Genomic DNA, 27,751 nt, shown 5'->3' with positions numbered 1-27,751 from the left:
GAACACAAGTACTTAAAAAATCTTAATGCCGTAGCCATGCCATCCTTTTAGAGGCCCAAGAAAAACTCTGAAGACCGTTATTTACAGTTACTTCCCGTGGTCCACGTGCGCGTGGCACAGCGCACCCAGCCCTCCCCCGTATTCTCCCGCACCCAGTTAGACGCACACTGAACAGGCCCCTGCTCCCGGGGCCAATCCTAGCTGATCTTTTCACACACTTCACACTCCACCCCGAGGGCGCCCCCTGCCAGCTGAACCCTCACCTCCAGCAGCCCTCCGGTAAACTGCGGTTTCCTTAGTGAGCCCAGAACAAAGGCCAACATTCTGACGCTCCTCCTTTTAAAGAGACAGTGACCCCTCCACTCCGAGGAGGAGCGGAATCCAACCTCCTGGCCACCGAATCTCTCAAATGTGGTAAATGCATCTCAAATTGAGGCTTCAACACTTCAGACGCTTTGCTTCTCAGAAGAAACTATTATCTTGACTTTATATTTATCTTTGCAGTATTACTTTTGTGATAATTTTATCAGCCCAGAAATTCTACTATAAAATCGCACCCGGTGAAAAGCGGAGAGACTGTGTTGAACTTGGACATGGGGTGTAACGGAGAGAGTCCACTGCCCAGGAACCCGCAGCCCTGCCGGCTGCCATGGCTGTCCCCACCAAGGGGGGTGTGGGGGGGGGAAGGCGGGCACCCCTGCCACCCGGAGACTGAGATGGCGATGGCGGGAAGTCACCGTTCTCCATCTCAGCGTGGTGCCCTCCTTGGCTGCCTGGCGTAAGTCCTCCCGGCTCAAGGCTTCCCGGCGGCTCTCAGAGCCCCTTCATGTTCTTCAAAGCTGAGGGCCCCAAAGAGATTCTGTTTCCAACAGGCAAATGGAGAAAGTTTCCGGTTACTATAACTGGCAGCTCCCGCCCTGCACAGCCCGGGGCGGGCCCTGCAAGAGGGCGGAGCACAGGCACCTGCTGGGGTGGGGGAAGTGCACCCGTCTGCACGGACCTGCTTCCCTACAACACAGAAGCCAGGGTGGCCTTGAGGCCAGTCCCCGGCTCCTCAAACGGCTTTACTTACCGGGGAACACCGGGCTCGTGCCAGCAGACAGAGGCTTTTCAAGACTGTCATTTGCACTTGAAACCTCAAATTTTATCACCAGTGGCGAATAGTGGCAGTTGCTTTCCCCGAGACTCCCATCTTTCACCTGAGAAAACGCCCCCTGAATGCGGAGCCGGTCGGTTCTCTCAGGGACCAGGGCCCTTCCAGAGGCTGCCGGGGGCCCTCTGGGGGACTCGCCATTTCACCGCAGGGGACGTTCGAAGGCCGGGACACCGCAGTGGTGAGGTCCCATCAGGTCCCCAGGCCTCGCCGCCGGCCCCGAGGACGCGGGCACCACGCCGGGAGGAGCCCTGCACGCCCTGCATGTGTGCAAAGCAACAGTCTTGCACTTGGGTATCAGAAGGGCCCAGGCATTTCCTCCCACAAAACTGCTCTAAACCTGCTCAATTCTCCCTTCAGAATCTCCAACAACTTTTCAAAATGTTAGGCTGACAGTTGTGACTTTTTTTTTTAGTGTTTATTTTTGAGAGACAGAGAGAGAGAAAGAGGGTGAGCGAGCGCATGAGCAGGCGAGGGGCAGAGAAAGAGAATCCCAAGTAGGCTCTGAGCTGTCAGCACAGACCCTGACGCCTGGCTCGAACCCAAGAACTGTGAGATCATGATCTGAGCCGCAGTTGGATGCTTAACTGACTGAGCCACCCAGGCGCCCCTAAAAATTTTCTTAAATTATTTTTTAAAATGCTTTTTTTTTGAGACAAGGTGCACACGCGAGAGCAGGGGAATGGGGGAGGAGGAGGGGCAGAGAGAAAGGGAGACCGAGGATCCGAAGCGTGCTCTGCGAGAGTCGAACTGTGAGATCATGGTCTGAGCTGCAGTTGGACGTTAACAGACTGGGCCACCCAGGTGGCCCTCTTTTTTAAAAAACAACACAACAAACATCCACCCAAAGCAGCCGTGGGTGCCAGTGCTGCAGGACATTCGACCTGGTAAACGCGAGGGCTCCGCGTCTAGGACGCGCGCTCACGGAAGGGACAAGGATGCGCCCGTGGACAGACGGGTCTCCGGTTCTACCAACCTACGAGACTGCCTTCCCGAAGACGCTATGCCGAGAACCACAGTGCAGTTCCTGTCTTCACAGCAGGACGACTGTGAGGAAACAGCCAGCGCTGCGTCTCAAAAAGATCACACGAAGCGTGTGCCTGCCACGCCACCACGCACCTGGTGGCAAACCTCCAACCCTTGAAACAATATTCAAAACAAGTGATGTCAATTTTGAAAAAAGCCTGCCAGCCAGAAATTACAGCCAATGTTGCAACACAGCCTCACTGTTTTGACTCATTAACTGAAAATTTAAAATTCTGCCAGGCCGCGCTCAAGCTCACGTTCATGCTTTGTATGAAGGGGCTTCCCTCCTCACAACCGCCCCTTTGTGGCTCACGATAAAGGGCTGAGAAGGTGCTAGGTTCCTCCAGCTACTAAAAAGGAAAGAGATCCCAAGTAAAGACTCTTTCCTGACATGACGGCCCCCCGCGAGCACACAGGTCTGAGCACCATCCTGGCCGCCAGCAGCGGGCTCTGCCAGCACTCCCTCCTCTCGCCAACCCTGGGGTCTGCGGCAGCAAACGCCACTCCTGCCTTCTGACCCTGGCCCACAAAGGAAACTAAGCAATCCAATTTTTGTTTATCTGAACATCTACACAGACCCTGACTCGACGGCCTTAACTGCTTTTAAGTCTTTTACAGCCTATTCAAAGTTCTGCTGCTACCAAAACCCATGGTGGTTATTAAAAGTATCTCGATGGGGGGGGGGGGGGGGTGTCTGGGTGGCTCAGCTCAGGTCATGGTCTCGTGGTTCGTAAGTTTGAGCCCGGCATCTGGCTCTCTGCTGTCAGTGTGGAGCCCGTTTTGGATCCTGTGTCTCCACCGCCACCCCCCCCCACCCCCACGCATCTCCCCTGCTCATGCTCTCTTTCTCAAAGACAAACATTAAAAAACATTAAAAAAAAAATTATCCTGATGAAACGAAGGTGTCCGCAACACAGCCCGGATGTGTATATAAAGAGACATCTAGAAATGACCCTGCTTAAAATTTCTTAGTGCTGCTTTTACACATGTGTGGAGACAAAAAGCAAAAGCCGCTGCTTGAAAGCACCTTGGGGACTGAGGCCCGGCCAGGCTCTGCCATCCAGCCGGGCCTCCAGGTCATTGTGGGCATGCAACGGGCACAGGTTTCCCTCTACCCAGTTTCTGTTGCAGAACACAGGCTTGTGACCTTGGTGGACAACGCCACGTGGTGTCAGCAGCCAGAGCAGCCACGTTACATCTGCCAAGGTTAAGGAGAAGGAGACGAGGCTTTCACTCTTCTCTGCCTAATGCCACGGGCCACTACCTTCAATGGGCTTCGGCCACGGTCTGCGTTGTACACACCCCTGAAGATTCATTTTGAAACCCAGTGCTAAGGTGATGGCACTCCTAGCAGATGGGAGGTGCTTAGGTCATAAGGTCAGAACCCTCATGAATAGGATCAGTGCCCTTAAAAAGAGCCCCCTCCCCCACCCCAGCTCTCTTGCCCCCTGCAGCCCTGAAGACCCCTTACCAGCACCTGACCATGCCAGCTAACACCCTGATCTCGGGCCTCCAGATATGTGAGAAGCAAAGGTGTTTTGTATAAGCCCCCTGGTCTACGGTCTTTTGTTAAAGCAGTCCAAGCAGACTGAGCCAGCCCCCCTCTGGTCTCTCTGAACAAAAACATGCTTTCAAACACTGCAAGGGACCGCTGGAATCGTACATCCTGGGGGACTGGTGCTCTTAACACAAGGCCACCGCCCGGCTCTTAGTGACCCTCTGAACAATACAGGTTCTTGCACTCATTAGAAAATCTGTCATGGGGGCGCCTGGGTGGCTCAGTCAGTTAAGCGTCCAACTTCAGCTCAGGTCACGATCTCACGGTTCATGAGTTCCAGCCCCGTGTCGGGCTTGCTGCTGTCGGCGCAGAGCCTGCCTCAGATCCTCTGTCCCCACCTCTCTCTGTCCCTCACCTGCTCACGTTCTCTCTCTCAAAAACAAACATTAAAAAAATAAAAGTAAAAAGTGTCATACGGGACAAGCTTGGCTGCTGCTAAATCCCCAACGACGACACTGGGACGGGTTCCCAGACAGGAGAGTCCCCTCTCCTTCCTTCCCCAACAGAGAGAGGGAGAGATGTGCGTGTGTGTGCACAGAGAGGACAGGCACCGTAAGTCACTTCCCTGGGCAGTATGATGTTCAAGTGCCAGCCACCCCTGCTAGGCGCTTTGGGAGCTGTGTCCCCTTAAGAGTCTCTAGGTCTTGTAGCTATTAGTTAAGAACCCTGACCCTCCAGGGAGGACCCCGACCCTACTGGCCACCCTATTGATTTTATATCCACAGTGGTCTGTCTAGGCCCCATCTGCACCTGTGGCTGGCTGGCACTCCCTTCCAGCACCAGTGAGTGGGGGCACCGCTGCAGGACCCCACGGCATTGTCGTTTCCTGGGGTCATGCCGCAGGAGACCTGCATCATTCCACAGCCAACATAGGCCACCCTCACCCCCATTTTCGCTGCAGCAGGAATTAAGGATCTAGTGAGAGGCAGCGTGTATCGAAAGGCCGTCTTACAGTCAATGTGGAGTGCCACTTCCACGCAGACGCGGCAGTCAGGCCACGTGACCTAAGGCCCAAAGAAGTCTCAGAGCCCCTCCCACCCAGCAGGCACCCAGGCCACGCTCTGGGCCTCTCACTTCATTTCAGGTGGTCTACTTGGGAGAGAGATGTGCACTGGGAGGACAAACCAGCTTTATCCCAAGTTCTTCCCGAAAAGCAAACACACGGCTGAGCCAATAAAAATTCAAAGACGTCGTCTAACTTCCTAAAAGTAACCCATTTTCCCAGATGTGAGCATTTAAAGACAACTATTTTGTAAAATTCTTATTTCTTAACAAGAAAGCACCTCTAATCATTATTTAAAGCAGAAGTTCTCAAGAAATGTGGTCCTCAGGCCCTTCAGGGGGTCCCCGAGGTCAACTCATCTCCGCAACCACAAAGGCTATCACATGCCTCTCCCGCTGGCCACTCGGGAGCGGGTGGTAAAGCCTTCTGGAAGCTAAATGACAGCGATGTACTGGAGTTGCATGCAGAAGCAGACGTAAGGGTCCAGCTGCTGTCAGTTAAGCCAGAAGTTAAAAAAGTAAATGACCTCTGTCATTGTTTCTTAGAAAATGGTTTTCGTACGACGTTATTCACGTTGACTCGCGTGAGACTGCATGCTCAAAAGTGAATGAACTTAGATGTCTTGTAAGCGCCAAGTACAGTAAATACCAACAGACACACGTAAATCAAGACTCCGTGATGCCCTCAGTAAATTCCGGCGTATAAACGTGTCTTGAGCTGAGGTGTGGAGAGCAGGCTTTAAGGTCGCTTGACGGGACTGCTCCTGGCGGGCCAGAAGCAGTGGGTGCCCTGTCCCTCCCAGTCAGCAAGGCCAGGCGGGCAGCGGCGGCGCTCAGTATCCGCCTCTTCTACAGCTTCCGTCCCGCTCTTGAGTGATCGCCAGGAAGGCGCTTCTTCCCAGGTATGAAATGGAGGACTCACACAGAGGCTGCCACCCGACCTCAAAGAGAATAGAGTTTGGAGAAGACACGAAGGCCTTCCCTCCCGAGCACCTGCCTGGTGAGTGGTGCTGTCGGGACCGCAGGCCACAAACTGGCCAAGAGGCGACGGCTAACGGTGGAGACCTAAGGTCAGGAAGCCACCACGTTTCAGCTGGAGTCTTCTTTTCTCTCTCTGAGATGAGCCAAAGCCAATGTCCAGTTTTGTACTGGGGGCAAGCGGGAGAGGTCCCGGCTTAAACAAAGAAATTACAGGACCACAGGATCTTCCCTGTCAATTTTTAAAGCCTCACGTAGCGCCAAGCCTGACAGTCAAGCCGGTACACAACGCACGCGACTTCAGACTGTTGCTGCTGTACGTGTGAGTAGTGCAGGAATGGGATGTCTTACAACTAAAAAACGTGCTGTGAAGAGGCAGACTGTGTAATCACAGTCTAACATCCACAACTAGTGTCCACCTAGCCCCGCTGTCTCCATGGGGCGCTAGGGCATCTCGTGGGGGGGGCCCCTCTTTACGCAGGTTCAGCATTCCCAGTCCTGACCGAGGCAGTCGGCACTCCCCTCCTCCACGTACAAGTGGGGTAGTTCTTCTCCCAAGCAGGCTGGGCTCGGGAGGCTCAAGGCGCAGCTCGGCAGCGCATTACAAGAACACGGGCTGCAGCCCCAGGGGCAAACCTAACAGGTACCGACATGCTGAGAATGCGCACTTCCCTTTGGGCTGTGCTTGCCCGTCTGGGAACTGTGGACCACCGTGACCTCCCGATTTCCTAAAAGGATCCGTGAAACTACACCGTGTAAGTGACGGCGCCCGCACACAGGAAGCAAGGAGCAAGCGGTAGGGGCCACCTATTAAAACGATGATGTCCGTATTGGTGAGCGTTTGCGAAAGCAGGCCCCTAGGAGAATCTGCTTGATAAATATTCACCAAGATGCCCTCCTGTACTCGGCACCGGGACAGAGCAGGCAACATTCCTGCTCCCATGGTCCAGAGGGACATGCCTCACTTGGACCCAGCTGAGACAGCTGGGAAAGGGCAGGTGCGTGTATAAGGGCCCTCCCAGCCACACTTTTTTTTTTTTTTTTTTTTTTTTTTTTAAAACAAAGGGACACAAATCCATCTCCACCATCAGGACACTGATTTTGGGAGGGGGAAAAAATCAAGAAACGTCCACATAATGGAATTCTTTAAAACTGCAATTAAAGGACAACAAACCACATGGCCATTGCCATGGAGAGTGGGTCCCACACGAGTGAAGAGTACGGTGGCCACGTCCCATAAACACATCCTGCCACACCCACCCACCCACCCACCCGTGTCCAGAAACTGGGCAACAGCTGTAACGCAGGTTCTGAAGGGCTTCTGGTGTTCTTGCCTTTTTTTTTTTTTTAAATTATTATCTTAATTTTCTAGGCATTTGTAACTCAACACACAGCAAATCTGTCTTCATATTTGGGAGGGAGAATCTCATTTACTTTCTCATAAAGGTGTGGTAAACGCCACTTAAATGTCTGTATCAGCGTCTGTGAAACAAAACCATAGCACCTGACTCTGCCACCTGAAGAAAGAAATATTACACTAGGTAATCACCACCTACTGATTAAGCATATTTTAGTCACAGGTACAAGAATCCTTATCAAATACATACAATCACCTACTCAATCTGAAGTAACAACTTACCCTCAAAATTAGTACTCAAAAAATAAAATGAGGTCTAGACAAGAGAAAGTATTCTCCAGAACCGTGAGCACTCACACCAAGTGAGCTCAATTTGACCCTTCTTTCCCAATTAGTGTGTTTTCATCAACTGTTAACCACAGAGCCTTTGTAATGGAATCAGCACAAATCATTTGATACTAACTACACAGATGATAACATGAGGCACCCATTCTAAGGGACCACACCACATAAATAAGAAAACGCACAAAAGAGAAACTCCATTTAGGGGAAACCTTCTTAATGGACTTCCTGAGTCCACCAGGCATGTGAGAATCAGGCCTCTATGAGACACAGCGGCACACTGCAGGGACCCAAGGACAACAGTGAGCGGGCTTAACCCGTAAATACGTTCAATCTTTGCTCTGCAAGAGCCGAATGGAAATCCCCTGGTGTCATCAGACAGGTGTATGAAGATGAAGCGTATTGTGCTAACAGAAATATAAAACAATCAGAACCCTGAACACCTCACAAACACGTAGCAAAACAAAAAAGAAACCAGTCCCTGAGCTGCCTGAGGACGGACTCCTTGAGAGTCAGACACCCTATGGCAGTACAAAGACTTAACAGGGTCAACAGCAGGACCTGAAAACTCCGCCGCCAAAAGCAAGCAGAATGTGGGAATGGAAGTCCCCACTCCAAGCCCCCCACACAAAGCCCAGCAGAAGCACTGAGTGAGTGGCCCACCTCCAGGCCCCCCCAGCGACACCTCTCCTCAACGAGCCATTGTGATGCTCACACAGGCACACAAGCTGTGAGCATCACCGTTGGACAGGACAGACAGTGGTAACCATGGGCAGCAGCAGCCGGGAAAGGGGAGCCACCTGTAATCACACAACTTTTTATTTGTGCCCTTCCCTCTGATCAGTACACAACTGTGCTCGAAATAACCTGAATTTAATCCCATAGTAACAAGGGACAGTTCCTGCTGGAAAATCAGAAATAAAGACACGCACTATTCCTGAAGTCATGGCTCAAGCCCCCAAGAACACCGGCAAGGAGGAGAACAAGAGGCCTCGAACGTGCGTTTGGCGGAAGTTTCACAGCAGGCCTCGGGCTGGGTCTCCCCAGGTGACACTTCTGAGATGCCTGGGCTGTGTTTCTAATGGGAACCCAGGGGACCGGTCCCAGAGACGTGTGTGTGTGTGTGTACACGCACCAACACAGGTGCCACTAAGGGCTGGCCAGCGAAGGGGCTGGCGTGTCCTCACAAGCCCCACTGCACTGTCTCCGAGGCCGGGGAGGCCTTTCTTCGAGCCGCTACAGCCAGGCTGCGCGGCACCCAGGAGGCAGCAAATACTTGCTGAGCAAACGGAGGAATCACTCTACGGGTCGCTGACGCCACTTCCTTAAAATGCCTGGCTAAAGCACCCTTCTTGGGAGCACCCTCCAGCCAGGGCCTGTGTGGCTCCGGGGGAACCACGGAACACGTGCCTGGGGTGGGCCCCTTAGAAACAGGCTCCGAGGTCTGGGCTTGGAGGTCGTTCCTCCCTCGCACCTCAGTGCCCTCCCTGCAGGTCAGAACGGGCACGGAATGCTCAGATCTCATTCACCGCAAATGACACAGGTACCATTCTCTCCGGCCAAGGGACGAACGAAGCTCAGCTCACGCTGCTGGGACCTACGGCGCCGATTCTAGGCTCACTGATGGAGGCGCTGGATTCAAAGCGGAAAAGGGGCCCTGAGCTCCACTGTGTCACAAGCACCGCGCAGGAGGCAAAAGCGGCCTTTAAGATCCTCCGCGAACGCACCTCAGGGTCGGGGAAGCAGAGCGCCGGCTCACAGTGGACCCCGCTCGGGGCTGTTTACCTGCCACAACTCACTGTAACAACTGCTTGTGTGCCCGTTCCCGCCTCCAGGGGACAGAGGCACGGGGAAGGGACTCGTGCAGCCTCAGAGCGGGCTTCTAAGTGGGCTGTCTGTCCGGGGGCGGTGCAGCAGGGCGCGAAGCAGGAGAAAACAAATGGGGCCCCGAGTGCCAAAGGTGGGGGAGACACAAGAGGAGGACGGCAGGGGCACGCCTCCCCTGGAAGGTGAAAGCTGGCCAGGAGAATAAAATGGGACACAAACGTGGCCAGTATACACCAAGATGACAAAGTAACTACACGGAAAACTAAAAATCAGTATTTTATGATGGGACGAATACTCTTTTTCAGCGAAACCGACTTTCCGAAAGCCTCCTCTGCTTCCTGGAGCACCAAAGACCACACACCTGTCCCAATACCCCTCCTGAGAGCAGGTGGAGACACCAAACTCCTCCGGTTAAACGGAAGTGAACACCGGGAACCGTACCCACACTCCAAGAAAGGATCCCGGAACGAAACTTCACGTCCGTGAAGGACGTCCGGACGAGCGAACCGGGGTAGAGAGCAGAACTCACTGCAGCCAGCGGCACTTTGGGCAAACAAGTCACTCGTACGCGGACGCCCGCTGGACTTGGAACTTCCAGGGAAGAGCGGCGCCCCCTGCCCTCGGACTAGCGGGCCTCCCGCCCTGCTGACTTGGGTCAACGGACAGTACTGCGCTGCCGTCCCCTCCGGTCCGTTCAAATCGGGACCAGGCCCCCGAGCAAACACCCTCCTCCGGCGGACCCAGCCCCAGGCTGGCGCCCACGCGCGGCGGGGACCTCGGAGTGGCCTCGGGAGGTGACCCCGCTCCGTGGGCCCCCTCCCCCCCCCCGCGACCCCCTCTCCGTGGGCCCCCTGCCCCCCTCCCCCTCCACTGTCCCCCGTCTCCGCTCCCTCTCCCGCACCTCGCCTCCCCTCTCCCCCCTCAGCCGCCCCCTCCTCCCCTCCCTCCCGCCATCCCCGCGGCGGCCGCCATCTTCTCTCCTCGGCGGGAGCGCAGCGAGGGCCGGCGCGGCCGCCGCGGCTGTCGGAGGGCCGGGCTCCCGCCCCGCCGCCGCCCCCGAGTGCGGCCCCGCGGCGGCCGGCCCGTCTGCCCGGCGGCCGGGATGCCACTCACCGCGGGTCGCAGGCCTCTGGGGTCCCGCAGCCATTTCCTCGGAGCTCGGCGGAGTGGGCGGGAGGGCGGGGTCGGCGCCGGAAACCGAGGCGCGGGGCTAGAGGGGCCGGCCGCGTCCGGAGCAGCGCCCCCGCGCGGAGGGAGGAGGCCCCGCCCCGCGTGCGCGCCTGCGCCTTGCGCCGCGGCTCCCCGAGTCCGAGGGCCGCAGGCGCCGGCCGCAGCCGGCGGGGCCCCCGGGCCGCGGGGCCCCAGGGCTGGCTTTGCGGCGAGGAGGCGGGGACGAGGATAAAGGAGCAGCCGCGCCCTCAAGTTTGTTCAGCAAGCCGGCCCCCGCCGCCACCGGCACGCTCAGCTCGGGCACATCTGCCCGCAGGGGCTGCAAGGAGCGGTGAGGCGTCCGGGTCCAGAAAGGCAAAGGGGTCTGGCAGGTGCGCAGCCCTCCATCCGGATCTTCTTCACTCCGAGCCGAGCAGGGACACCCCAGCACCGGCCAGTACCCAGATGCTCCACAAACATACCGCAGAGGGGAAGCGCCGGCACCCTCGGGGCGCTATGGACACCGAACACTGGCCCCGGGGGCTAGAACTCCGTGGCTGAGGGCCTCTGCCCCCATTACGTACGTGCCTCTACAGCCCCCCTGCTCCCACGTTCTTTAGAAGCAGGAACCCCTTGGCTTTGGTTTCAGCCCGGGTCAAAAGGCGGAAAGGTGCCCTGTGTGCAGTAGAGCCGCACACAGCGAACCCCACAGGCGCATCCCCGACGCTTCCATGCGTGAGAACCACGGGTTGGGGTCAGATGCGCTTTTCAATCAACATCTATTTCTAAAGATGACAAGACCTGCTAGTTTCGGAGCCGGACTCTGGATTTTCTCCCAAGGAATACAACGCAGTGTTTTCTGCTGGTGGGATTCCATTAGGACCACCTTCATGGAATCCTGCAGGGATGGGCTCTCCACTCTTCCATCGTGACCGTCTTCAAGTTTGCCCCCAGATAGGTGGAGTGGGGAGTTTAGAGAGCCGACGGTTGGGAGGCGAAACCAGCTGGCACAAGCAGTGTGATCTTGGGCAGGGTGTCTGTAAATGGGGAAGACCACACACAGGAGGCCTCCCCAGCCAGGAGTTGGAATGGGGGAACGCTGCTCGGCCTCTTTAGCGGAGGAGCCTTAAATGAAACAAACCCAGCAGCAATGTCTCTCTGCAAAGGGAGATCGTAATAACTCCCAGGTGCCACGCGGGTGGGTGCTTGCAGGGACGGAAGGCACAGGATGAGGGTTTAGGACAGTATGTCAATCACGGCAGAGAACTGGGTACAAGACAGGGCACTGGTCTAGATGTGTCCTCCTCAGTTCTTCTACCCTTGTCCAGAGATCCTCAGCCAGAGAACAAGTAGACATATTCTATCTCCTCTGCTATAGTAAAGCCCTGGCTTTGTGATCCCAATGAGAGGGAATACAACGTTTTATATTCGTGCAGAACGATGCTCATTACTCCTAGCTTTCACAATGGTTCCTGTTACTCTGAGATGTTGCCCTGCGGATTCAGTGGAAAATAAAGTTGACTTCAGAAGAAATCAGTATTTTAATCTGTGAGGCAGGAGAGCTGTATTTCCTTTCTGGTTGCTTTCATCTCTTAAGTTTCTAAATGAATCCACGCAATAAAAAAAGCCAGACAAAGTAGTGCCTGTCACAGATTTTGACAGAAAAGCAGATGTGACTCCGTGGGCTTCAGAGGCTAATCGTAGCAGAGAAAGTGGGGAGGAACAAGCCCAAGACCTTTACTGAGTCTGAGCCCGCTGGTGAGTGCGAGGAGGAAGGTCACCCCGACAAGCAAGACCTAGGGCAGGGTGCCAGTTTCCTGCCATCACCCCTGGCCTGTGGGGCCTCAGGAGAGTTGCAGCTACAATGTGCAGGCTGAAATTTATGAGATTTGTTTCCAAAATGAACAAGTACTTGGAAAGCCAAAGCGACTGTTTGAACTCAGGTCTGACAGGGGCTTTCTGGATTTGTCCAGAGCAGAAACATTGTTGGAATTAACTCATCCTCTTGCACGGCTCACAAAACTCAAACAGTGAAGGTGAGAAAGAGCACTGGAAGGAAATACCAACGAGAGTAACAGAGGCCAAGCCATCCGTGATTTCAAAAGGATTCCCAGAGCTTTATTCCGAACTTCAACAAAATCAATACACATAAATTACCTGCTCGATACCAGAACTATTTTTGAGTTGCAATTGGAACCAACTGCTTCTAAAATTTAGAAATCCAAGGAGAAATAACATCTCCCAAATCTGTCTACAGAAGGTGGGAGGCCAAGGGTGTTGCCTTTCATGGTTGTGCAGAGAAGTGAAACATCTCGGGAGTCTGTCAGACAGAGGTCCCTCTCATTCCAACAGAAAGCAAAGCCTTAAAGAATAAATGTAAGAGAATTTTAAAGTCAAGAAAGCAAAAACCAAGAATTTCCAAGTGCGTTCTAAAAAAGGAAAAGCGTGGATATCCATTGGAAAAAATCTCTGGGCTTAGACAAAAAGAAAAAAAAATCCTCAGAGCATATACAGATATAACTACGCACATACGCAGGCTATATGCGTTTATGTGTGTCCGTGTGAGTGCATTATCTACTTTTAATTAAAAAAAAGGTGGAATCCCAAGCCAACACAGGTCTATCAAATTCTTCACCAGCCAAGTCTTAGTGTACAAGTTCGTATGAAATGCTGTATGAATTCCCTAGGAAATCCTGGTGGATTAAGTGACTGTCACTCAGGCGTGCTGCCTGTGTCTGCTGGTCTGCAGCTGCAGGGCGTGGGCCCCCCACCCCCACCCCCACCCCCCCTGTGCTGCACGCGCTCTCTAGGATCTCAGCAGGGGCTAAAGGATCAGGAAATAACTACTCTTGCTTTCACCCACCCGAAGAAACTCAGAAGCAATGCTTTCTGACTTAATGGTACAGAGTCTGGGAAGGGAGATAGACCTGGGCCAGGAGGGAGGGCGGGGCCGTACCGAACGCGCCGAGAGGCACGCTTCCACCGGTCTTAGAACTTTTAGCTGAGATGCGCGCGCGCGGCACCACTAAACGATGATAAAATCCTTCCTTACTCTTCCAGATCTTCGGGAGGAAACTTAAAGCACCGGGAAAAGCTGGAGCTCGGGAGCTGACCTCTCGGGGCTGCCTGCGTGGTTGTTGTGGGGACTCAGCAGCGACAACCGCGCGCTATCCTGATGAGCTGGGTTTGTCTTTGCCAAATCTCCTTCAAAGCAGGGCCTTGATTTTATGCTTTTGGGTTTTGAGAATAAGATAAAAACATCTGTAAAACACGGCTGATGTCCTGTTATTGAACAGTCTGGGATTTGAGTAGAGGAAGCACTGTGTATTTTATTCCCCCAAATACTTTTCCTTTCTGAAAACTCTTTCATGCTCTTTAAGACTAATAAACTTTTCACGCGTCTCTGTAAAGAGCTGCTAATCTAATAAAATGAAACTCTCCACCCACGCTTGGGGGAACCATGGAAGCTCTGGCGTCTCCCCCTTCCACAGACCCACCTCCTTCCTGTCAACCTGGTCACTGCCCCAGGCGGTGGCCAAAGTGGTGCACCCCCCTACTGCTCTCCCCCAGACTCCTTGCGGCATGTGTCTTCGGGGTGGCCCCGGCTGGCCCCTAACCGTACGCTCTACAGGGATCTCATGCACACCCGGCTGTGCTGACCTTTACCTCTGCCTGTAGCCGGGTCCATCCACCCACTAGTTCTGTCATCTCCACTTGATGCCTCAAATGCACATCAAAGCCTAAGGCATGCAAAACGAGCTCATGACTTGGGAGTCTCTCCTCCAACCAGGCGCTTCCCTGGTGTCCCGACTCAGTGATGGTCCCACCCTATAAACCCAAAAGCACAAGCCAGAAGCCCGGATTCTCCCTGACACGCTGACACGCCCCCCCCCCCCCCCCCTTCAGCTACCAAGTCCTGTGGCTTTAGTGTTTAACGTGCTCCTCGCTCTCCACATCTGCCGCTTCGGAGGTGTTAAACCACAACTGTCTTCCCTTCACCCTGCTCACCTCCCACCTCACCGCCACCTATCACTGTCCATTCCCGCCATGTCACTGAGCTCGCTGCCCTGTCACCCACAACTGTCAAGTGAACAGTTTTTGGTGAATGTCACACTGGACGGCCCTGCTGCACTCGATACTGCCCATCCATCTTCCAAAGCTCCCCACCCCCCAGCTTCCGGACAGCCTACTGACCCCCTGGTCCCTGTCAAGCCTCTCTGCTGACCTAACAGACAACTTCAATGGATAATAGCCATACGTTGCTGTCCTTTAGGATCCTGGACTTCTTTGCTCCCCTTCCCTACAGTCTTCCTCTGAATAGGTCTGTCTCCTCTCACACGGGGTCACCACAAAACCTCTGCTTTCAGCCTCATCGTCCCTCCCTGGAGCTTAGCCATGTCCCCCAGGCACCTCACACCCGACAAGGCCGACACTGAGCTCGCCATCTCCCCGCCCCCCCCCCCCTCCAGCCCACGAGTTGTCAGGATGGCTCTTCCTCACCTGGTGCCCCCACCGTTAACCTCATCAACCAGGCTACAGAAGTGCCTTTCTCTGTCTTCCTCTCCTGTCAATCCATGAACTCAATCACGGAGGGCTGCGGACATTCCCTGCCCCATGACACTCCCTCCGTCCACTTCTGCTGAGGCTGCTTGTACTTAAAGCGGTCATTCATCATTCACTCCTTCAACATTCTCAACAAATAGCTACGCAGCCCCCACTCCTGCATGTTTCAGCTCTTGAAAAGTTCACACGTGTGCTGAACTGGGACACATCATCAAGCATCAGCGACAGAAAATGGTGCGCTAAATGCGACAAACGCATGGTTTAGGATGTGAGACGTGAGCCTAAAGGAGACAGGCTACATTCGGCTTTGTTCCGGGAAGGCCGTCCCCTTCCGAGGAGTCAGCCTGGAGAAGTGTTTTCCACGTGGCCCAGCTTGCGAACCCAGTGCTAAGCGGCCGGTGGAGAACCTCCAACAGGAGGACGGCTGCAGTAGAGACAGGAGGGGCGGGGGCCATGAGGCTTTTGGCCCTGCTCACTTTGCACAGGCACCTGGGGGTCTCTGAAAGGTGTGAAGAGAACGGGCACAAGGAGAGACCACCCTGCCTGCTCCGTGCGCTTCATTAAAAACTGGTGGGACCCCTGGGAGGGGCAATCCCAGCAGCAGAGAGGCTGGGGACAATAAAAAGCAGCCAGCGTCTAGACAGAAATAAGGAGGTGGAATTTGCAGGACTCCGTAACGTTGGCCGCTGGGGGCACGGGCCATTAACCTGTGGCCCACGGAAGGCGCAGCTGAAGCCTCTGCGGCCTGGAATATCCTATCTCCCTAGGGCACTGGCATTCAAGTGTTTGCTGTGTGCCTCTGGAAAGAATTCTAAAAATCCGCACCCCTTCGCACACCGTGAAGTTGACACCTAGAATCGTACGCAGACTTAAGTAGCTGCAAAAGACGTCCTCACGAACGTGTACTGTCTGTGCGATTTGAACGGATTCATGTCAAAACTTTGTACCTGCAGACTCAGCACACTGGATTGGAAACTACCCGTAACCAGTCATCCCTGTGAAACCTATGGGACTTCCTCTCGGCAAGAAGTCCGACAGCACCCCCGCGCTCTTCAGCTCACTTTTGAGCAACCGCACGAAACCATCCAACCCTGAGCTCAAATTCAGGAAGACGTCGGAATTAATGGGACGGAGCAAGGGGCTGCCCCCTCCATTTCCTTCCCGAAGCCGCAGAGATCTCTTAACCTTGCTTTCCCACAGCGGGAAAAGGAGACCCTGCTCGGACGCGGCCCGCGAGCAGGCACAGAACGAGCACACGCGCGCCTCCGCGTGTCCCCGCCGCCGCCGTCGCTGTCGCTGCACGCGCGCCCGCAGCCCTGGCCCCAGCTGGCGCGGCCAGTGGACCGCCGGGCCTGCGCGGCAGGCGCCCCGAGGGCGGGCCCGGTTCCTTTGCCCCCGCAGGCGGCGAGCGAAAGCGCGCTCGGTAACCCCCGGGGCCCTCCTCAACCGACGGAACGAAGCGCTCCCGCCGGGTCGCGCTCGGGCGGCTCCTCCCGGGCCCGTGCGAAGGCAGGCGCCGGGTGCGGAGGGACCCCGCCTCGGGGCGGCGCCGAGCACTGGCGCCTGCCCCCCGCCCCCTGCCCTCCGAGCTCACACAAATGACGGAAAGGGAGCTGGGACCTTCGCCTCCGACTCAGTCTAGATGTCGCCATCCCTGCGCGAAGTTCCCCCGCAACGACACCTCGACGGCGGCCATCTTGCCCAGCGTCGGCCGACGCCTTTTGACTCTCGCGCCAACCCGTAGAGCGAGCGCGCCGCGAGAAGAGTTCTGCGCAAGGACGGAAGCTGGAGTCTCGCGCTTCCGGGCAGCCGCCGCGCTCCGCCCCCTCGCGGGAGCGCTTGATTGGTTACAGGCTGGCGAGCCTGCACTCTCGCGATCTTGCGGGAGGTGCCTGAAGGGGCGGCCGTCCGTGCGTCTGCCCTCCCGTTCCCCGCCCCCGCCTCCGCCGCGGCTCCCGCCTCCGCCACCCATCCCCGGCGCCTCGCCGCCCTCCCGGCTCGGCCGCCCCCCGCCCCCCCGAGCGGCCGTGGAGACCGCGCTGCGCGGGAGGCGGGATCCGCACGGTAAGATGGCCGCGGCGGACCCAGGCGGCCGGGCCGAGCTTCCCCGCGGGAGCGCGGCGGGCCGGGGTGGGGCTGGGCGGGGGCGGGGTGGAGGCCGAGGAGGGGGCCGGGGTAGGGCTCGGCGGGAGAGGCCAGAGGGGGCCGGGGCGGGGGTCGGGAGCGGGCTGGGGGCCCTACGGGGTCGAAGGTCTGAGCAGGTGGCAGAACCGGGGCCTTGTGGGTTTGCACTGTCAACTGCCCCTTTTCTCCTGGCCGGAGCAGAGCCCTGACCCCACAGCGCTCGGGCGCTGTAATTCGGTGTTTATTCTTAAAGGGAGCGCCTTTCGAGCGAAGGCTACAAGGTTCAGAAGTGGTCGCCGAGTACAGCAGTGGCAGTTACCTGAAGCACCGCACTCGTGTCCCTGTGAAGAGAACGAGTTTTATGACCACCGCTTCCGAGCAGAAGCTGAGCTGGTGAGGACGCGAACTGCTTGCTTGGGAAGCAAGTGTTCCTCGGTTTCAGAGTTGGGAGGTTTGTGTGTTGAGTGTTTCTCTGGAGTTGTTGCTGTTCCCAGATCGCTGTCCGTGCTGGGAGCGTACGGTACTGGTGTGATTTTGGGTACTACGGGGATGGAGAGAGAGGGGCCTCGTTTGTCCGAGGTTACCTGGAGTTGTCTGGCAACAGCAGAGTGGCCTGAGGGAATTATGCACCTGCCCGGAGCTACAGGACTTGGGCATTTGTAGGAGGAATGACATCTCTTGGTTTGTCTCCCGTGCCGGCTTCCTCCTCTGGTGCTGAGTGTGGGCACCCTCCTAGCACCCAAGGACTTGGTCTTGTGCCCGTGCTCTCTCCCTGGGCGATCTTTGCCCAACCCGTGGCTTTCGATAGGTACCCTTGTTGGGTGGCTGTTTCCCTAATTAATGTTTCCAGCGCTGGGCTGGGGACCTATAATCCAGGTGCCTGCTTGACTTCTCCATCTTCGTGTCTGATAGTCAGCCCAAACTTGCTCTACTCCTCAAACCTGTCCTGTTTCTTTTTGTTTGTGGCCCGGTCCTCCAAGGTCTCAAGCTTGAAAGCTTCGGTCCGGCCTCGAGCGCTCTGGTCCTTTATCCCTCTGCACTCAGGCCGGCAGCACGGCCGTTGACTTGCGCCCACAGAATCTTCACCTGCTGTGTCTCTGACTCTCCTGCCGCTGCTCTCGTTTGATGGCTTCTCGCTGGCTTTCCTGCTCGGCTTTTGCTGCCCCACTTTCTCTGTTCTTTAATTTAAAACCATTTTTTTATTTTACTTTTTTATTTTAGAGATTGGGAGTGTGTGAGCAGGGGAGAGGGGCAGAGGAAGAGACAGAATCTGGGGCTCGATCCCATGATCCTGGGATCATGACCTGAGCCAAAATCAGGAGTTGGACGCTCACCCGACTGAGCCACCCAGGTGCCTTTGTTTTTTGATCTTTTAATTTAATGAAGCGATTTAGCATGTCCTTGTCTGGCGTAAAGCGGTACCCATGATGTATAGATTACTTACGACGACAGTGGTGGGCTCGCCATCTTAAGAGCCCAACTGGTGCCCCCAGGGCTGGCACCTCTCTGCCCTCCTTCCCATGGTCACCGCCTCCCGAGTTTCACGTCTTTACTCAAAACAAGAAAACGCTTCGCCGAATTTGTATTTGTTGCTAAAGCACGTGTCACGCGATTTGTGGTGTTTTTGTTCTTTGTAAAACTGTCTGCCACGCTTGGGTCTTGCTTTATTCGTCCAACTGGTTTCTGAGAGTCCTCCCTGTGGCTGTGTTCATGTTTTAATTGTCCTAGTAAATTCTGTCACGCGATCATAAGCCTTTCTCAGCAATCCTAAAATCCAAATAGCTCCGAAAATCAGAAATTTTTTGTTTTTAACCTATTTGATGGCAAAATCTGCTCCGGTGAAAGCTTTTCCATCTCCATTCCACCCAGTGTGGCTGCCCAGACGTTTCCCCAAAGAAGTCGTATTTAATTGTGGGGTGTCACCCCAGACTGCAGTGTGCATGTCATGTGACATAAGCTAAGTCGTGCCGTGTAGTTCTGGGTACAGTCGGCAAGATTTTAACTTTCGGAACGGATCTGCCCAAGGGTTTCGGGCCTGGGATTGCGGTTCCCTGCTGCTTTTGAATGAACATCCAGGTGGGTGGCTTCCTGATTTTTGCCATCTTGAAAAGCGTTTCTGTGAGCAGGCTTGTCCGTGTCGGGTGTGCGGTGGTGAGTGTGGAGGACCTCAGTCTAGTGATAGAATCCCCGGGCCGTGAGGAGCGCGTGTGGTCCGCCCCGCGGGGAATGCCGGGTCTGTTTGCGTTTCCAGTCTGCTCTCGCAGCAGCATCAAAGAGCTGGAGGGAGCTCCATGTCTCTGTGGACGCTTGGTATGGTCAGACTTCTTAATTTTGGTAGGTCTGGGGAGTGTCTCATCGTGGGCTTCTCTCTCGGGCACGTGTGTCATCGCGTTGAATATTTAGCTTCTGTCCCTCGTGGTTGCCCTTCATGCTTAGGAGAGGGTGGATCTAAACTCCTCCTTTAGCCGGCGAGGCCTTACTTGGTACGACCCACCGCCCGACTTGACCTGTCCATTCGGAGACTCTGGGCTCTCCCTCGCACCAATCCTGTCTTCTAAATATGCTAGCCTTCTTTCTGATCCCTATATCTGCATTTGGTGCCAGGCGCTTTGAATTTGCCGTTTCCCACATAAGGTGTCTTTCCACCGTCTCCTTATTCCTTCGCGCTGCGTCGCCCTGCTTCACTCTGAAACGATTACGACTCTTAACGGAATTCTTAACATCCTTTTTTTTCAATTGAAGTACAGTAGAGACCCAGCGTTTCTGGGTGCAACATGGGTATCTGATGACCCTGTAGGTTTCTCTGTGCTCACAAGTCTGGCTGTCATCTGTTACCGCACAGCCCTATGAGGGACCATTGAGCGTGTTCTCTGTAATTCGTTCCCGTGATCTTCGCTAATTTTTAAAATACTGTTTTCCTGTAGAAAATAAGTCAGAATGAGTTATGCAGAAAAACCCGATGAAATCACGAAAGACGAGTGGATGGAAAAACTCAATAACTTGCACGTCCAGCGAGCAGACATGAACCGCCTCATCATGAACTACCTGGTCACAGGTAACGGCTGGCCATAAGGGTGCTACCTCTTGAACGTAAATCTCCCTTTTGGTATATGTAGGTAGAATTTTACATTGGACTTCCGTGGTAGAATTGTGTTGGGGTGTCATAAAAACACACTGCTAATTTTCCTAAATTTGTAAATTGCCGTATCAAAGGTGACCTGTTCCAGAGGTGAGGTTGTTATGCCAGGTATCTGAGCTCTAAAGCAAAAACCTGTTTCTTGACCTTTAATGTTTTTGCAGCTTATCAAGTGACTAAAGAACGTTCTGGAGTACGTTTAAACCCCAAGTAATTGATCTCTTTTGGCAAGTCTGAGAAATTATACTGGGCTGTTTCTAGAAGGTGTGCCTAATTCAGAGGAGAAAGGGGGAAGGGAAGAAGCAGATGGAAAGTGGCAAAAGGGGTCTGTAACTATAGTCCTCCTCGATACTGGGAAAGAAGAGGGTAATTTTGTACATGGTTGGAAAACACCGATGTTTCAAAAAGGTCTGAGTCTCCTTCCATTGTTCACGGTGCCTCGTCCCCCAAATCAGTCCTGACCGAGACCTCTCTGGGAAGGTGTTGAGGAAGTGTCTGCCTGTAGTGGGGGTGGGTGGTCACACATGCTGCTTAGACGCTGGTGAGAACCGTGCACTCACAAGGAGGCAGGAGGGTCAGGCCTCTGCAGGCTGTGGAGGCGCAGCCGGCGTGCGCAGATGTGCCTGAACCACGCCTGCAGCCTCTGCCTGGGGTCGCAGCCTTCCCGGGGGAGCCCGTAGTGCCCTGGGCTTCCCGGCATGCACTCTTGCCCCTGGCTGGGGGGTGAACGGCGTCTCGGGTGGGATGGGAAGGAGTGGCGTACGTGGTTTTCATTTTCTGTGTGGGGCACGGCTAGTAAATCAGAGATGTATATGCCAAGTCCCTAAGACGGTGCGGGTCACGTTGAAGGTTATTGGTTTGAGGTGGATGGGCTTTCTAGGGATAAAAATGCTTTGCGTTAGTGTCTTGCTAGCTTCCTGAGCACTGAAGATGGTTTTCATTTTCAGAGGGCTTTAAGGAGGCAGCAGAGAAGTTTCGAATGGAATCTGGGATTGAACCTAGCGTGGATCTGGAAACACTTGACGAGCGGATCAAAATCCGTGAGATGATCCTGAAAGGCCAGATCCAGGAGGCTATCGCGTTGATCAACAGCCTCCATCCGGAGCTCCTGGACACCAACCGGTATCTCTACTTCCACCTGCAAGTGAGTTTCAGTTGAGAGGCGTCTGGTTTGTGGACACTCGATGAGGTTACGTGTGCTCGTTTCAGAAGTAACGCGGCTAATTTGCATTAACAGAACGTTGTTTTAGTTTACGTGGGGAAGGGGCTTGGGTTAGCCGTTGTCTCGTGTGTTCCAGGAGCTGTTTCTTGCTTTAGGAGCGTTAGTGTCATAATTTAGGGCTGCTAGAAGTTGTCACGTGAGACGTCCTTTGGCTAGAGGCTAGAGCGCGTCACCGGGTGTGCCTGTCTGGGCGCGGGTGTGTAAGCCTGTCTGCCTTTGCCGGCCCAGCAACAGCACCTCATAGAGCTGATCCGCCAGCGCGAGACGGAGGCGGCGCTGGAGTTCGCGCAGACCCAGCTGGCGGAGCAGGGCGAGGAGAGCAGGGAGTGCCTGACGGAGATGGAACGCACTCTGGCCCTGCTGGCCTTTGATAACCCTGAGGAGTCTCCATTCGGAGACCTGCTTCACATGATGCAGAGGCAGAAGGTAAGACCGACGGGGCCTCCTTCCCCTCGGTGGGTGTTCAGGGCGGGACTCTAAAAGGCACAGCTGTAGAACGAACGGAAGCCATGTCTGGGCACGTGACACTCAGTCACGACAGCACCGATTCTCCCGTCAAGTGTCCCCTTTCCCTGTGTGAACCGGGAACTGAGCACTGTGACGTCATACACGGCATTCAGACTCTCTCAGCTTTTCTCGTTGGTCTTAACCTCCTCCTCGTTTGTTTGGAGACCCTTAGAAGTAGGTGTCCGAAACACGTTTTACCTAAAATCCCCTATTTGCTTGTGAAGCTGTTTGTCTCCTTGCTGCTGCTTCTGTGTTCCAGCCCCCACGACGGTGCATTACTGCCCCAGACGCGGCCCTTTACTCCCATGGCCCTTTCCTGCCGGAAGGGAGGGCTGCTCTCCAGGCCGCCGCCACGCGAGTCCTCCTGTGGCTTGTCCCGTGCACCTTGTGTCACCCCACCCTGCTCTTTCCTCCGCCCCGGTCCCCTCAAGCCTGGCTCACGGCATTTCACTGCTATGCAGGCCGGGTATGAGCCCCACCGACCGGGCCGCGAGCTCCTCCTGGACAAGGGGTGTGTGTTTAACATCCTCTGGAGGGCCTCACGGTCATGGGCTTCGTATTCATTTGAATAAGTAACCATCTTCTCCTGTAAGAAGGTCTTAAGAAGTGTAAGTGCACATTGTAACTGGTCCTACCGGCGGGCACTCTGCACGTGTGGTTGTTTTTATCCGGCGTATTTATTTTCTAGGTGTGGAGTGAAGTTAACCAAGCTGTCCTAGATTATGAAAATCGTGAGTCCACACCCAAGCTGGCAAAATTACTGAAACTACTCCTTTGGGCTCAGAATGAGCTGGACCAGAAGAAAGTAAAATACCCCAAAATGACAGACCTCAGCAAAGGTGTGATCGAGGAGCCCAAGTAGTCTGTGCCGGTGGCCCCTGCGCCCCCCACCCCCCACCCCGCCCCCCACCCCCCGGACCGGACTCAGAGCAGCTGTCTGTGACTGACAGGTTACCGCAGTAGAGAACTCTTTCTTCCCCCTTTTCCTGGATTTTTTTTTTTTCGACCTGGCATCTTTTTTAAAGGGAAAAACGGCCCTTCTGAGCGCTGGAAAACTTGCAGCGAGAGACGCGGTGTCTTTGGAAGTGTGGCGCAGACCGCGGTGGGCGCGCTGACAGCGGGGACGGGCCGCATCGGCCACCGAGCACTCTGTAGTTCGGGAACGTTGTTGAACGGAGGCCTCCCTCGCAAACCTCTGACAAGCACTGATCATCCTTTTGCTTTCTGTTAGCTCGTAGGCAGAAAATACGTTTTCTCAGATCTGCTAAGACTCGTCAGGCCTTTGTGGAGAAGGTTTCTCTTACCCCTTGGTTTTTTGTTTTTTCATAGGAAAGACTATATAAATTTGTAAATCCTAATTCAAAGACTTCTTTTGTGTGAGGGTATTGAGTTTGGTTTGTTTCTCTCTGGTCTGGGTGGTATGGCTCCTGGGGAGATGCGTTTGTGCGTGTGTGTGTGTGTGTGTGTGTGTGTGTGTGTGTGAGTGAGGGCTGGGGCTGTGTGTTTTTTAATTTTTTAAATCTATATTTTGGTGCTGGTTGTGGTGAGAGACTCTTTCTTAGCGGATCGATGGACCTTTTCTTGTAGGCATTCTTGTTGAAAATAAAGGTTTCTCTTTGATTTCGAGAATGACCACGACGGCCTCCAAAAAGTGTTAATCCTCTCAAATCTTTTGCTTTCGGAGCTCATGTCTCGGTGCCGGGACAGTGACTGATGGCAGTGGCCTCATCTAGTGCTTGCGGCCTGAGGGCCCATGTGCCCCTGGGAGTGGACCCCGAGGAGTGGGGTCTTGACAGCGAGTACCCCCCCCCCCCAGGAGTGCACACTTGCCTTGGCGGGGGGGCTTGCCCTGCAGCAGGCCAGTGTGCGTGTGAGTCCCCACGTGTCCTGCCGCCGGTGTAGTTGCTGGGATGCAGGTGCTCTGGTGACCGGGGACACGGACTCGTGTGTGCGGACTCACTGCAGGTGCAGCTCGGCCCTGGTCCTGTAGGGCGGTCGTTAACAGAGCTGCCGGCCGACCCCGCGGGCGCAGGCTCGAGGAGGTGGAGGGGACCGTGCCCGGGGGCACAGGGCTTCCTAGCCACGGGCGGCTCTGCACGTCCCCCCGGTGCGGGGACTCCGTCCTCCCTGTGTGGATCCGGGGCGGGGTTCGGTGCCCGGGGCTTCGTAGAGGCAGATGCCAACAGCTGCTGAGCTGCGGGGAGCCGGCTTCCTTGACCAGTGAGGCTGGGTGGGCTCGTGGGTGCTCCCGTGGGTCAGGTGGTCTACCTCTGACCGCTGGGGCCACGTCCCCCACACGCCTGCAGACCTGAGCGCGATCCTCACGTGCCGTGCGGTCAGCCGGTCCCCCACTTCATCTCTGCTCCCTGCTTCCACTCGGAGCCTGGGGTCGGTGGTGGGTTTTTGACCGCCTTGGGTGGTCACCGATGCAGAGGCAAGACTATGCGTTGTGGATTCTTCCGGCCTCTGTCCACCTCGCCCTCCTGCTGCCCTCTTGGTGTCGTGAGGACAAAGGGGGGGTCTCTCCTTGACGCCTGAGACCGTCTCAGCAGTCCAGATGTGACCTTTCTTTAGGGCTGTTTCCTCCGAGGCTTGAGGCCGATAAGTTAGGGCCAAAGGTTTTCATCTTCAGGTAGATCACCATTACCTGCTGCAGGAGCCGGAGAGACGAGCAGGCGGCGTATGCGCTTGGCGGGTACCAGAGTCCAGCACGTTTCCAGTTGGCTTTCCTCGTTAGCGCATGTGAGATCGTTTGCGTGCATGACTAATACGTAATCAACCAGACACGTTCTTCAGAGTCCAGGGTGTGAGCCGTGAACCATCGGCCTGAACGCGCGGGCGGCGGCCCCTGTTCGCCTATCGAGGCAGCGGGTGACGTGCGAGCCGGGCTTTGGCGAGACTCGCTCTCAGACTCGCTGCTGTTCTCTTCCCTCTGAGGCCCGGCTACGCTCGTCCCATCTGTCGGTGGACCTGGAGGCTCCGGCGGGACCGGCTTTGCAGATGCCTCCCGTGGACCGCCGTGTGGCGGTCTGTGTCTTCGGCAAGCACGCTAAATCAAGCCATTTCGAGACCACAGACATTAAGTATAACGTGATTTTTCTTCGTCTCGTTTGGATCTCGCTGTTGTGTTTATGAAAATGTATGTTTTATGTAGTTTATTCTCTTTATGTTTTGTGGAAAGTGCCTTGAAATAAATAAAATCTGAGAATATTCTGGTTACTCTGCATTCCTGATAGGAAGTCGTGTGAAAAATAACCCTAGTTTGGAATCTTTACGAAGCGTAGGGATTAGCTCAAATCCAATGACAACTAATATATTTTGCCATTTGAATGGAGGTTTCCAGGTTCTAGAACAGGCAAATGTTCATCGGGCCTGGTGTTTGACGCGAAAGTCTCCCTCACACGTGACCGAAGACCCCATGTGTGAGGCCTCGGGGGATGAGGAGGTGGTTCCCCCCACGCAGTCAAGATGCATCCAGAAGCCGTGTGGGGAAACACGTTGAGGACGGTTTCTGTTAAGGTGGTGCGGTGTCCGTATTTCTCTGTGTACGATGCTGGTTTTGGGGAGTGGGGTACCAGGGCTTTCAGAAAGAACCGTACACATTTTACGTTCAGGACAATGGTGTCCTCCGGAGGACAAAGTGGGACCTGCTCTGGGAGTTACCCTGGTCCTGAGTCCGCCGTGTCCCTGCGGGCCTGTGGGCCTCCACAGCGTCCTTTGAAAAATGCAGAATAGGGTGCTTTTGCTGCCTGTTGTTAATTTCACAGTAAAATTTGCCTTGTTTTTCTCAAGAGCGATTTCCTGAAAGGTCTTTTTGGTTTTTGCCCGTGAAGATCTACGAAGGAGAAGCACTTAGAGATGATGCCAACACGTCTGGTGGGAAGTCCCATCTGCTAGCCCTGGTGGAGGGACCGGGGCCGCGTCCTGCCCCCTTCTATCCGTTCCCACCGGCACTGTCTGCTTTCACAGATGTGCGTCCGTGTGTGCTGTGCGTGGACGCGGAACTCGTCTCTTGTCTAGAGATGCAGCGCTCGAGTTTCACGTTTGTGAGAAAATAGATTGGGGCTGCCGTCTGCGTGGTTTTAAGCTGAAAAATTTCTTTTTTTTCTTTTTCTTTTTTTTTTTTTTTACTCACGCATGCTTCCTGATGGTCCAAGTCCAGGGACCGCTGTGGTGAGCCTGAGGCCCTTCTCCCCGTGGCACATTCCACATCCTGCAGAGGCACACATCCTGTGCTGTCAGGACCGTGAGCGCCTCGCGTGGAAGGCACTTGCGGAACATTGACAGACTAGGAGTGACAGCTTTCTAGCGCCTTCTAGCGCGTGCAGAAGGAGGGTGCTTTGATGCCGGAGCGGTGGCGTTACTGAGTGTAGCCTCACAGGTTTGTTACATCGGAGAGGGGAAAGGAACCCTCCACCGTCACCATTCCCCGTGTGACGATGGCGCCTAAACCCTTCTTCCTGCCAACGCCTGCCACCTTGCAGGAGGTGGTGCGGTGGTTGGTGGTGGCGTGACCGTGCAGAGCAGTGAGCGCTTGGGTTTGCACTCAAGACCACCCGGGGTGTTTGGCAAGGGCCACAGTCCCCGGCCCGGGGGGCCTGCCCTTGTGGGATGTCGTGCCTTAATTCTGAGATGCCTTCGAGGCGCTTTTCCTGTCCTCGTGATTTGCTTACGTAGACATAGAACACGGGTTTGCAGGGGCCTTTGGCCTCTGTGCCTGTGCAGACTGTCGGCAGTGGTGGGGTGTCCCCAGCTGCTCCGCCTTCACAGGCCGCAGGGCCCCAGCTGCGGGGGCTTCGGGCCCTCGGTGGGGGGCAGGAGGGGCAGTCTGGGCCGACCGGTCATCCCGTCCCTGCATCTGCAGGGCAGAGGTGTTTCTCGTTGCAGGGAGCCTGTGGTGGGACCAGGATTCATCTGCAGAGTTGGGAAGTCCCCCCGCCCCCCTCTGGAAGGCGGGGTCGCTGGGTCCATTCTGACCGTGATGCAGAAGGTCTGTGGGACTCCTACTCGGCTCCAACCCAAACTGGCAGCTGGAGGAGGGAGAACCGGGAGGAGTGGACTCCTCTGCACGCGCCTTCCCAGCACCTTCCGTCTGGCTGTGTTTTCGAGCAAGTCACACCGCGACCTCGTGCCCGGCTGTGGGTGTGGCACCGGCAGGAATGGTGCCGTGCGGTGCGGTATGAGTCTCCGCCTCACGTCGGGAGCCTGAGGACCGGGAGGCAGCGATCCCGCTGTCGCCCGCCACGCCGGACCGCCGGACTCGCGTGCGGAGCCCTGCCTGGATGTGCCGTCTGGCGCTCGGCGGTGTACACGGCGCCACACGCTCGAGAGGGAAGCGAGCCTGGTGGTCGCCGTGGCCTCCTGGGCCGGGGGGTGCAGGGCCCGGTGGGCGGCCAGTGGAGGCACAGAGACCCAGGTCGAGGCGGGCCCTGTGCAGCTCCAGACGTCTAGCTGTGTTTTTAGCGTGAGTCACGTGCGGAACAGCAGCGCGTGTGTTGAAGACGCGGATGGTGAGCCCACCAGCACGTTGAAGAATGAGCCGCTCCGGAACTTGGAGGAATCCCGCTGTAGAACCTACACTGCATTAAATTCATTTATTATCCGAAATTCATTTTTGTGGTTTCCGGTCACGTTGTGCACACTTGTTTGTCCTTGGGCCCTTCAACCATTCAGGTTGGTAATTGGGTGCAAAAGACAGACTCCTCCCTTCAATAGCTGGTGTGAAGCTGGGGGGAGGGGAAAGAGGTGATGGGGGGGCACCCCCCCTCCCCCCCGGGTTACAGAAGCTGAAGCTGCACCGGGTGTGG

General features: G+C 55.4%; 2 protein-coding genes across 9 annotated transcripts in view; one reads left to right on the top strand and one right to left on the bottom strand.

Annotated features, from left to right (window-relative positions):
• DIDO1 (death inducer-obliterator 1) overlaps positions 1 to 16,716 on the bottom strand; it is a 50,746-nt gene extending 34,030 nt beyond the window's left edge. For 2 of the 6 annotated variants that reach the window (XM_047854507.1, XM_047854512.1), the window contains exon 1: positions 16,576 to 16,716. The gene's annotated coding sequence lies outside the window, so the exon portion shown is untranslated. Of the gene's footprint in view, positions 1 to 166; positions 237 to 263; positions 484 to 10,356; positions 10,448 to 16,549 lie in introns of those variants that run through there. The other 4 variants (XM_047854509.1, XM_047854508.1, XM_047854510.1 and 1 more) reach the window with 4 other exon arrangements.
• An 83-nt stretch (positions 16,717 to 16,799) lies between these two features.
• Positions 16,800 to 23,579, top strand: GID8 (GID complex subunit 8 homolog). 3 transcript variants are annotated; one of them, XM_047854515.1, is made up of 6 exons: positions 16,800 to 17,019; positions 17,333 to 17,472; positions 20,004 to 20,134; positions 21,163 to 21,359; positions 21,672 to 21,863; positions 22,633 to 23,579. In XM_047854515.1, the coding sequence occupies exons 3-6, from the start codon at positions 20,017 to 20,019 to the stop codon at positions 22,804 to 22,806; spliced, it is 681 nt and encodes a 226-aa protein (XP_047710471.1). In that variant the 5' UTR covers positions 16,800 to 17,019; positions 17,333 to 17,472; positions 20,004 to 20,016; the 3' UTR covers positions 22,807 to 23,579. The 3 variants fall into 3 exon arrangements, with proteins under 3 accessions (XP_047710471.1, XP_047710469.1, XP_047710470.1); XM_047854513.1 differs by having other exon boundaries at positions 16,806 to 17,019; positions 21,666 to 21,863; XM_047854514.1 differs by lacking the exons at positions 16,800 to 17,019; positions 17,333 to 17,472 and adding an exon at positions 18,370 to 18,430 and having other exon boundaries at positions 21,666 to 21,863.
• The last annotated feature ends 4,172 nt before the right edge of the window (positions 23,580 to 27,751 follow it).

Source organism: Prionailurus viverrinus, chromosome A3 (assembly GCF_022837055.1).
Source record: "Prionailurus viverrinus isolate Anna chromosome A3, UM_Priviv_1.0, whole genome shotgun sequence".
NCBI lineage: Eukaryota > Metazoa > Chordata > Mammalia > Carnivora > Felidae > Prionailurus > Prionailurus viverrinus.
This window is presented reverse-complemented; position numbering and strand designations above follow the sequence as displayed.